The following is a 12,174-nucleotide window of genomic DNA, read 5'->3' as shown; positions in this document are numbered from 1 at the left end:
CATTTCAGTAAGTGACATTTTCCCTGTCAAGTAAATCAATATTACAGTATCTGTTGCCTAGGCTGAGATTTCGTTTCCTTGAAAGTAAGCTAAAAAGGCATACAAGCAATTCCCTTTCCCTACTATGTATTTCAGATGAAGGTTGGAACATTACTGTCAGTTCAGTTTGTGCCTCAGTCACTGTAATCTGTTCTGGTTTGTGCCTCCATAACATTACACGTCTTTAGTCAGAAGTGTCAAAGCTGGTGGTTTCTTTCTAACTTGTTCTAACTAAATAATCATGCATTTGTTTTCATTTGGTTTGTCCTCTCCACTCTATCAAACAAAAATTTACTACTATTACTTTGAAGTCTTTCAATTTGCTCTATCTACCCACCACACTGGGCCTGCTATTAAAGTTTGGCAAAAGAAAAAATAAGTTGAAAGTTTTTGCAGCCATCTTTGGCAAAAAGTAGAAATAAAATCCAACGAAACAACAAAAAAAAAAATCATAGCTAATACTCACTTCTGTCATTAATATCGAAAACACAAATCTGCCTAATTATTTTCATAGATAACATCTGCAGCTAAGAATGGCAAATACTTATTTTGCTTATAACCTTTTTTCCACCATCAGACATTTTTTCCTACTTGCTATACTACATAGGGTCATACTGCAAACTTTATCGTTATTATGTATTTGTCAACCCTAACTTAACCAACATTTTTCTCCAGTACCTCTTATGACTAAACTATACCCCAGTGGATATTGAGAATAGCTATGTAGATCTTCTCCACTTATTCCAAGTTGCTTGTTATGGACATAAATATTCAGATAAAAGGAAAATGACACTGCCAAATCTCTCTACAGCTCTGATTTACATAGTTTGCTGTGCTTGATTGGTACTTGAACCAGGTCCTTATTTAAACCTCAGTCTTCCTCTCCCACGTGAGTCTCATGCTTATGTACAAAGTATATCTTGCAATGATTTCCAGATGAGCAGCTCTTCCTCAAAATCACATACTGAGTTTTCGGTTACATTACTTACAAAAAATTACTATATCTAAAATGAGGACAAGTATGGAAAGTAACTGTGTATTCTGCTGGCTAAGAAACAGAAGCCACTACAGGAGAGCTGTCTGAATCACCTGAAGGGAAATGAACTTTTAAGTTCAGATTTACAAAAATAAAATATTGGTAATGAATTATAATCCAACAGTAGACTTGAATGCTTTTGTGCATTTCTGTAACAACTTAAAATAAAATTATTTTTTATCATTGGAAACGGTCCTGTATTTGTCTCTCATCAAAAAAGTTTTCCCTTTCAACCTGTAAGGATGATGTTCGGACAGGTACATATGTAACAAAACTGGGAACCAATTGGGAAAAAGTAATTACAGATGGATTGTTCATTTGAGAAGCAAAAAGGGCAGCAAGACGGAGTGCCAATAAATAAGAAAAGGGGAATACAGACTATGCAAATGTTGTCATTTGGACAGTCCAGTGATAATTGTCAGGCAGCCCTGTGCTTGATCACCACAAGCTGGAGCAGGACAATAAACCAACCTGTTGTTCTGACCATATCACATATTTCAAACCTGCTGTCATGGTGAGGAGGACTGGGGGCTGAGGAGGAGTTAGCTGCCTTTACTTGCTAGTAAGGGGGCATGTGGGACGGATGGATCAAGCATCCCCGTAACACCATGTCAGTGCCTGTTCCAGGTCTGATTATGTTGACATCTTCCCAACATCCCAATGTTATCCTAACAAAAAAAATCTGAATTGATCAAGTCATGGAAAAGAAGTCAGAAAAATGGAGAGTATAACTTTTAAAAATTACATCAATAGTATGCTATTAAAATGGAGTGCTGAGAGAAATCTCATTAGCCTTTCTATATTCCAAAATGTGTTGTTCATTCAGACATTTCTAGACCATATGTACCAAACAGGGCTTTTCCCTTCCCATCACAGCTGTGTCCGAAACCTGCCTTCACTATTGCAGCACAGGAATAAACATCTTTTAAAAACTAGTAAAACAGTATGAATTCTGTGGGCAAACAAACAAAAGAAAAAAGGAGTTAAAAAGATAACATTTATTTCTTTGATCAATTATCAATACAGATTGCACCTTTTCCATATTAACTTTAGGCATTGACAGTTGATGCAAACTCGCTCCACGTCTTGCGTGACTTTCCCCCGAACCCTGCACATCAGAAGTGCCAGCTGAAATCTGTGCACTGAAACAGAGGGACTTGAGTTGGCAGAGAGCTGGCCCTTCCTAGAGGCGCCTCTCTCTCGGAAAGACAGGCAGCCACATGCTTAGCTTCTGGCCTGAAGAGGTTAAAGTCTACTAACAGCACAAGCTCTACTACTTGTATTAGAAAAATAGGATTAAAAAAACCTTAGGACCAAATTTGTAAAAATAACAGAGTTCGGTCACAAAAATGGAAGGAATGAACCACAAAGCAAAGTTTAGAACACGTGTATTGTCAGATGAGTTTAAAACATTTTTGTCTGTGATTTGAGAAATACTTGGAATTTTTCTTCTGATGAGTCACTAAAGCAATAGCCATTACAACCATTAATAGCTTTAACAGACATCTGTGCAACTGTACAGCATAACCAATTCTACATGCTGGACACGAATAACTTGTCTAGCCTTTTTTGAAAGTCTGTGTTTAGATGTTTGTTTCTTTCTTAATTTGCTAGTTATTTCCAAAAGCACTGTCGAGAAACAGAAACACAAGTGAGGCAGGTTAACATTCGGATTGTGATAAAACACACTCTGGTCTATAATGCCAAAAAAAGGCAAATATATTAACCATATTAATTATTTCCATCTTTTACTTAGGGTTCTGTTCAAGATACTTGAAACATAACCAGAAAAGGAGAAAATATAACTATTACATTGAAATGAAAAATTCTTAATTATGTGACAGCTAGCACTTGAGCCATGTGCTCAGTTTATGAGCTGATGGAAGTTAAATTCTGCTAACAGCACAAGCTGAATTAATTTCAGTCCATAGATCAAAAACTAAGTTTCCAATCAAAACTAAGTTTTCACACTTTCTTTGCCATAATGTATATTCAGTTTTAAAAGCTTAATTCCAGATGAGTGAAATTTATTATTTATTTCTCTCCTCAACACAAAGCACTTCAAGCAGAAAACATTTTTTTACATTTTTAACTGTTCATGTAGCAATCCAGTTTTTCATGATACAATCACCTGGAATCAAAGCAGATAAACACCAAGATTGTTCTTTCCTCAGAGTACTGCCATTCCAAAAGCAGCTGTTGCTTTTGTTGCTTACTAAAGGTCCATCACAAACCATGCCACACACTACACAACAATACTATCAAAACCCAAGAATATCCACATAACAATAGAATAATATTTTAAAATAAAACAGAAAACCAAATTGTGCATATACATATTAACTGGAGTTTCAAAGATATTTCAGGGCAAGCCTGGTGTCAAGGTAGAACTAAAATTGTACCAGTATGCAAAGTATGCAGGCAGAAAGCAGCTTGAGAAAATAAAAAACAAAATAAACCAACAAAACAGTCTATTATTATACTACTAGGGAATGAAAACATACCTATTTGTTTTGCAGCTTGTAATATAGTTTTTAAATCACTGTTTACAGTTTGGTGTTCTTTTTTGTCCAAATTGTCATCAACAAACTTTATTATCTTCTTCCAAGTAAGATCAGACTTCAGTAACTGTTCATGTAGTTTTGATCTTTTAGTCTGAAAATGCAAAATTTTTTTTTTTTTATTTCAAGTTAGTATATGGAGGTTCCTTTAAAATTAAACACCAGATAAAACCACTTCTTTCCAATTGCATTCAGTCAGTATGTAGTAACAATTGCAAGCAGTTTCCCTGTTACCTGTTCTTTATACTCCTTCCTGTGCGTAAGGAAGGAGGAGGATACACACACACACACACACACACTCTCACTACTTTACTTTTTTCAAGGCAGAATTCTCTGCAAAGCCAAACTCTTGCAACTGCAAGAGATTTACAGCTCCCAAGATTCCAAATTAATTTCACATTACAGGTTCTCACAACGGACCTATTGCTTTAATGCATTATTTCTTGGGAAAAAAAAAAGTACCTAAATTCACTATCACTATTGTTATTCTAAACATCCCCCACTACGAGTCCGAGGTGAACTTAATATTCAAAGGGAAACATTTGGCTCCCCAGCTCTGCATAAGCTCAGAGCTAAAAACGTACCAGCCCAGCCCAACTTAAATAACTTCCTGAAACATGAAGTAACAGGGCTGTACTAACACAGCCAAGAGACCCTATCCATATAGCACATTATGATTGTAAGGGCCTAGCATAAATCACAAAGTTACAGCAAATCTGACTTTGAGTGAGGACACCATGAAGGAATGCACAGGAAACTATACACACTCTGCCCAGTCTTGCTTGCCTACCCTTATAAAATAGCAACGCAAATTAAGAAAGCAAACAATTCTTACTATATATGCACTAATACTTTACAATTATGCTTTGGAAAAGAAAAAAATATTTACCGTTAAGTCAGCTAATTCTTCACTGTAATCCTCATGTTTAGTGACATTTGAAAAGGAGCGTAAAGCGCCTGTAAGACGAGGCAAGGCCATCTGTTACTCATTCAGTGATCCATTGGATGAGAAATTAAATCCCAGTTCAAGCACCTAGATGAGAACAAAACAAATAACATGGCTTTGTTAATGCTATAGATACAAACTCACATCACAAACTTGAAAGACCTTTTTGAGCAAGCAGAACTTGGCTAGCACCTCAATTAAACAAGTTAATAAAAATCTCTCAAAATGTTGATAATCAAGATTCAATACAAGGGAGGTGAAAGGCACAGATAGGCAAGACATGGTTAACATGCAGAGGTCACTCAGCATGTTCTTCTTCTCTCTCCTCCCTAAAGAAAAGTTACTGGCAAAGTGGCAATTATTCTTTTAGCACCACTAACACAAGAGTATTACAGTGAAATCTATGTAACCGAACTTTAGCTCCCAACAGCAGTAAGTGATTACAACCTACAGGAAGATTTTCTCTGAACCAGCCTACACAGGGAGCTTTCGGGTCATTAATAGCCTCCAGCACTGATGCAGGGACATCCTTCTTGACAACCACTTAGCCATTTTTAACCAGCAAAACAGGCAAAGAAAATTACGACGGGAAAAAAAAGATCGTAATACACATAGCACTGAACTATAAGAGATAAAGGGAATAAAAGGGCTACTGGAAAATTGAAAAAAAAGTATGCCTTGGGATGTTTTCATCTCATAACTGGGAGCATACACACGCGCTTACATAGCGCGGGGCTCTCTCCAGGACTACAGCCTATTTCTGTGTAGTTTTATTTCCTGTGTGAAACAGGCTCATATCTATACAGCAAAACACAGCTGTTCTCCATCTGAACTTGTACTCATTCCAAGTCTTTTACTGAAACTATTCTCGAAGTTGTTTAATTTTGAAAGGTGCCCACAGCTGAATTGTTTAATGAACTCTAAAGCACAGATACAGTTTCTCATCGTAGCAGATAGATACAGATGTAGATTATTTTTGAAACAATTAATGATACCATTACAAACCTAATGATCTGCATCATTCTTAGCATGCATGCCTGAAGACCATGGGCCATCCAGAATTTAAATAACTTAAAACAGAGTTAATAAAATGACTTTCCCCCCCTCCACAGTCATATACTGTACAGAACTCCCTGCTTTAATCCAATTATCCTTAACATTTTTTTTCATTTAATGACCACATTTGTATTCTAGCCATCAGCTTTGCAAAATACAGCACAAAAGCAAATCTAGATGCAGCGTTCCAGTCACAGACACAGAAATATCACTGACTTGTCAGGTCTGCTTGTTTTCCCACCTCGCGTTAAGATGCTTCTTGAGAAAAGCTATCACAACAGCTGATATTTTGGAGCCAAACATTATCATGATGAAGCTACAAAATACGGGAATATAAAATCTTTAACTGTGAAGGTGTTAGAGAGGACACGTTCAAATTCAAGCCTAGAAGCAGACAAAGCCAAGCAACACTGCAGCTTTTGAGATGTTCAGTGGATAGATGACACGTAAGTCATACCAGCATAGCTCCTAGTGAAAATAGCCTGTGAACATTATAGCCACCATTATAGAAGAGAAGTAGCGTGTCCAACATTTGAGGGAATCTAACCCAACAAAACCGGTTAATCACTTTCATACTGCTCCAATGACAGCATTGCCATTAGCTATTAAAGATCATTCCATTTTGCCTATTTATTTTATACCTACACTCAAATACCTTTTCCTATAGAATCATGGTCCTTTACAATAACATATAAAAACATAATTGTAATGTTATCTTAATTGTCCTTTCTGAAATAACATGCACAGTAATTTATGAAAGTTTGAACCCACTTTTAAAAAGTTCACTTTTCACACACACAAGATTTTAAAGCATCTCCAGCAAGCCCATTTGTTAGGAAATTGAGTTTTAAAGGAGTGGTTCTTCTACCTTTATTCATCGATTTATTCACATTTTCTGAAATAAAAAACCTGGAACACCAGAGGACAAAAAAGTGCACACCTCCCTGACTGCAGGCTTGGACAAAGAGCCAAATCCAGTCCCAAAGCCCTACAGCTGAGCTCGTATTAATAAATGCTGCTCCATGCACACCTATGTGCTTTCAGAACTTGCCGGTCCCAGCTGGTTTGGCAGAGCAGCCGCCCAAGGCTTCTGCACCTCATTTATGATCATAGAATGGTTTGGGTTGGAAGGAACCTTAAAGATCATATGGTTCCAACCCCCCTGCCATGGGCAGGGATACTTTGCACTAGACCAGGTTTCTCAAAGCGTCATCCAACCTGGCCTTGAATGCTTCCAGGGATAGGGCATCCACAACTTCGCTGGGCAACCTGTTCCAGTGCCTCACTACCCTCATAGTGAAGAATTTCTTCCTTCTATCTAATCTAAATCTGCCCTCTTTCAGTTTAAAGCCATTACCCCTTGTCCTATCACTGTGTGCCCTTGTAAAAAGTCCATCTCCAGCTTTCTTGTAGACCCCCTTCAGGTACTGGAAGGCTGCTATAAGGTCTCCCCGGAGCCTTCTCTTCTCCAGGCGGAACAACCCCAACTCTCTCAGCCTGTCCTCATAGGAGAGGTTTTCCAGCCCTCTGATCATCTTCGTGGTCCTCCTCTGGACTTGGTCCAACAGGTCCATGTCCTTCTTATGTTGGGGGCCCCAGAGCTAAACACAGTACGCCAGGTGGGGCCTCACGAGAGCAGAGTAGAGGGGGAGAATCACCTCCCTCAACCTGCTGGTCACTCTTCTTTTGATGCAGCCCAGGATACGGTTGGCTTTCTGGGCTACAAGCACACATTGCTGGGTCATGTTGAGTTTCTCATCCACCAATACCCCCAAGTCCTTCTCCTCAGGGGTTCTCTCCATCCATTCTCTACCCAGCCTGTATTTGTGCTTGGGATGGCCCCAACCCATGTGCAGGACCTTGCACTTGGCCTTGTTGAACTTCATGAGGTTTGCATGGGCCCACCTCTCAAGCCTGTCATGGTCCCTCTGGATGGCATCCCTTCCCTCCAGTGGGTTGACCACATCATTTATAGGCAAACTCCGTGTGCCCTTCACTTCTGGTCCATGGCACTCACCCTCACCAGGGCACCACAAGAAAACAAAAATAGCCATCAATTAGAAGGCAGGGGACAGGTGCAATTACTCGATTGTTAATGTGAAAACCAAGGTAAAGATTAAGAACTTACACTGTTATTCTGCAATGTACTAGAGCCAGCTGTAAATGCTGGGTCAAAAATGCTGTGGCCCTATGAGACGCAACATAAATTTACATTTGTTTAAAAAAAAAAAAAAAAAATTAGTTACCTGCTTTCACATAAAGCCTGCTGATGTAGATACCTGCCTGCATCACACTGCCTTTAGAGTGGATCAGCTACTGCTTGTCTTCCCGCAGCCACCAAAAAGGTAATTAATTCCTTCTGATTTGACAGAAATACACCTGTTTGCCTGCAGCTTGATCTCAAACATCTGTACTACCAAATGATCCTGCTAAGGTCTGCTGGTTTTGGAACAAGGACCTAAAAGGCAGCAGTGATTAAATCCTATTTACCAGGGCCCACAAATAGAGATGCAAGATGAACTTTTGCCATTCTTCTGCCCATTCCCCCTCGAGAAAAAGGTGTGAGAATAGGTACCATCTTATTTCATGTTTGTAGAGGGTCAAGTGGAATGGGAATTTAGCCTTAAGATCAGTGCAACTTTACATAGTAAAAATATCTCCCCCCCTGCCGCCTTCAATCAAGTAAGGACAATTTGGGCTCATTCTGCTAATGTGTTTTAGGAAAAGGAACTGAAGTGTGATGACTTCTAGCACTATCTCAGACTTCCCACCTCTTTTAAAGAAACCTTAACTTTCCACCAAGCTTCTGTCTGTAAAGCAGAAAGAGTAATATCCACCTTTCTAAAGCTTTGTGAAGATGAGAGGGAATATCTTTTAAAGCCTATTGTACTTCTTTAAAAAAAAATTATTTTAACATTGAAATTTTTTATGAGGGAAAGTAAAATATAAAAGCAGATTATACTTAGAATTCAGGTATGAAACCCTTCAAACTTTATAGTTTCAAAGTAAACCTAACAGTAAACATGGATCATAATCTCAGCAGGGTTTTTTTTTTTCCATTAAATTGAAAAATGTAAAAAATTGCTACCAATATTACAAAGGTAACTAACATTACTTGAGAAGTTTTCCACTTTATATTTTTACCAACTACTTAAGTTTTCCTCCCACTCTTGACCTTCCTATTTTCTCCTGCAAGCAAATAACACAACCACCTCTTTCTCTTCTCCACTGAAATGTTACAGAGATTACGATCAAAGAGTTTGTTGTTGTTGCTGTTTTGTTTTAAAGTTACTTGTTTTAATTCCTATACTCTTTAACAAAACAAGCCAGCTGCCCAGTAGGGCTAAGAGAAGGGGATTGCTCAAATGTAGGTACCTTAATTTCCAAGTTGAAAATGATGGAACAAGAGAGCATTAACAGAATCACAGGTAAAAAGCAGCAGCTGCACTATACTAAAGTACCAGCTTCTGTAGCCTCTAGTATTTGGCATGTTACAGATCCCTTAAAAACCTTACAGCAGTCATTTTATTTAAACTATTTAAGGAATATTAAGCTATGTTACCAGGTTTTGCCTATATTGCCTATAATTCTTTAAACTACTAAGTTTCTTGCTGTCTATGTAAACTTCTCATTTATAAAACCTGAAGAAGTTATTATTGATTACTAATCTAATCAAAGAACTTTATAAAGAAAAAGAGGCTTTAGACATTGACAATTAATAGCATCTTGCTATTGAGCACGCTGTATTTGGATCAAATGGCATTTTTACTTTCACTTGTCAAAGTGGAATCATTTCAAATGAAAAGGAAGCTAAAAAGGCAAATGATATCCCAGTCATAAGGCAATGAAAAAAAAAAAAGGGCCAGTGCAGTAACTTTTTTTGTACTTCATATTTTATTTACAAATAAGTCTCAATATTTAAAAAACCCCCACATTCTATTGGTGTGTATTTCTCACTGCCATTTTAAAGAAATAAATAAAATCATTAGATGAAAAAGCTATTTTACAACAATGGGGACATTTGTAGTAGATTCACTTAAACTTTTAATCCAAGCATGTTTGATGCAAACAGTACAAATACAGCACCTAGCATCAAAGTTGACAGCCAGGGATAATAGTGGTTTAATAATATCTCGGACATTAATCATAAACAGCAGGCCAAAGCAAGATACTACAATATTAATATTTTCCAACTTCGTATTTTGCACCTTTATAAGCAGTGCTATATGATGTAGTAACAATTGTACACTTTCAGACATCTAATTTTCTGCAAAAGGCTCAGACATCACACTGGAATTCTGCCTGAGTCGAATACTGCTGATCTCCAGTCAAGACTGGGTCAATCCTTGAAAGGGAGATGTCAAGATTAAGGAATGTACTCAGGAAGAAATAGTGGCTGCCCGATACACGGTATTCATCTCAGTGAATACCAAAATTCAAACAAATGCTTCAGCATAATGAGGAGGCATAACAGTGCCTGTGTGTGCCATCATTCATATAAGAGACAATTTTGGGATCTTAATTATATAAGTCACTAAACCAAAAGAAAAACCCTAAAAAAACAAATAATGGAACTGCAAGCCATGTGTTCAATACAGTATTAACCCTTTCCAGATTCTTTCTCTCACAGTCTTAGCCATGCCTGTGGGATTAAACACCAGCTGCCTAACACTGCTCCTGCTAGCATCAGCTGGAGAGGTGTTTCCTGTGATTATGCCCAATACTGTTTTGGTGTGGTGCCAAACGTGGTTTGGCCCAATAACATGTTCATTTTAGCAGTGCTTTGAGGTCATTACTAAGAATAGCTGTCATTTCTTAAAACAAAACTTAAACCAACCCTTTTTTCAGAATAACTCATCTTTCTTTTCCAAGAATATAAGAGACAGTTCAATTGTTAGACTGAGAAATGTCTGCATTTTTACACCCCATCACCTTAACTTTTTCATTCCTTGCAGCAAGACAAACTGCATCCCAAGCAATAGAGACTTAAAGACTTACATGTGGAGATGTACTATAAGTGAAATCTCCAACTTTAACATACATAACATGGATGGTCATTTAAACACTAGGCATGTGCCACAAATACAAAAGGGGGGTGGGGAGAGAGTGTTTGTTGTTGTTTTAGCTTAATAGGAGGCTCTCTATGCCTCTCTTTCACGTCGTGCAATCAACAGAGGTTGAAAACAACCCCAGGGAGTTCATCTTACTCCATTCCACAAAATTTTGTCACTAAAGGAAAAGCAGAAGGTATATGGAAGGTAAATACGGATGTACGTGTCCACAGGAGGTAAAGGGAAGATGAAAACCAATAGGTGAGAGAAAGAAAAAAACCTCTGAGCTGACGACAGCGAAGTAACACAGGTTGCAGCTCACCGAGGATGGCTGAGAGAACGTGGGATACACTTCAGCAAAAATAACTGCTGTAATAATACATACGTAGTACATAATTGCATAACTGCTGTGATAAGACCATGATAGAGCACCTGTTCAAATAGTATTAAGAAAGTCTCCGTAACACGTTACTGCAGTGAACAGCAAGCACACACAAGGATAAAGCCTCCAACGCTAACTACTGTCCACAGAGATTGCCGGGTTCTTTGCAACTCAGCTTCAGGAGGTAAAAACATTGCTAATAACAGTTGCTAAAGATTTACAATAAAATTTCAATGGTGGTGTGGTTTAACCTGGTAGACAGCTAAACACTGCACACACAGCCATTTGCTCACTCCCTGCCCCCAGTGGGATGGGGGAGAGAATTGGGGGGGGGAGGGGAAGTAAAATTCGTGGGTTGAGATAAAGACATTTTAATAGGGCAGAAAAGGAAGAGAAAATAATAACAACAATGGTCAAGGAATATACAAAATACATGATGCAACTGCTCACCGCCTGCTGATCGATGCCCAGCCAGTCCCTGAGCAGTGATCACTGCCCCCCAGCCAGCTCCCCCCAGCTTATATGCTGAGTATGGCATAGCCCTTTGGCCGGTCTGGATCAGCCCCCCTGGCTGTGCCCCCTCCCAGCTTCTTGTGCACCTGGCAGAGCATGGGAAGCTGAAAAGTCCTTGACTATTGTGAACGCTACTTAGCAACAACTAAAACATCGGTATGTTATCAACTTTATTCTCATCCTAAATCCAAAACACAGCACTGTACCAGCTACTAGAAAGAAAATTAACTCTATCCCAGCTGAGACCAGGACAAATAGAATAACTAACTTGAGGTTACTGCACAGAGGTACAACTGGGTGACTACCTGCGAAAGAAAATTTGTACAAGTAATAATCAGCAAGAATAATAGGCTTACTGTAGCAGAAAACCACTAATAAAAGAGCTTTTCTCTTTCTTCTGAGCTCTAATGGGAAGGTAAGAGAAAAAAAAAAAAAAAATCTGTATTTCTCTGTTGTGTGTAGTTTACCGTAAAAATAACATTCTGCACAGATCAAGTCAAACCTTTAAACATGACACAACCTGTGATAATAGGTAATCTTCACAGAATCACAGAATACCAGGTTGGAAGGGACTTCAAGGATCACCTGGT

The 12,174-nt window shown here is 38.4% G+C and overlaps 1 protein-coding gene across 7 annotated transcripts in view; it reads right to left on the bottom strand.

The window, feature by feature from the left end:
• The window catches only part of ASCC3 (activating signal cointegrator 1 complex subunit 3), a 284,668-nt gene that overhangs the window by 259,999 nt on the left and 12,495 nt on the right, over positions 1-12,174 (bottom strand). For all 7 annotated transcript variants that reach the window (XM_082307043.1, XM_082307047.1, XM_082307049.1 and 4 more), the window contains 2 exons: positions 4,526-4,669; positions 3,580-3,730 (listed from right to left, as the gene is read on the bottom strand). In XM_082307043.1, coding sequence (XP_082163169.1) covers positions 3,580-3,730; positions 4,526-4,615 — 241 coding nt within the window. In that variant the 5' untranslated portion in view covers positions 4,616-4,669. The remainder of the gene's footprint in view (positions 1-3,579; positions 3,731-4,525; positions 4,670-12,174) is intronic.

The sequence above is a fragment of the Platalea leucorodia genome, assembly GCF_965183815.1.
Source record: "Platalea leucorodia genome assembly, chromosome: 3".
In the NCBI taxonomy this organism is placed as follows: Eukaryota; Metazoa; Chordata; class Aves; order Pelecaniformes; family Threskiornithidae; genus Platalea; species Platalea leucorodia.
Note: the sequence above shows the minus strand (reverse complement) of the source record. Positions and strands in the feature narration are given on the sequence as shown.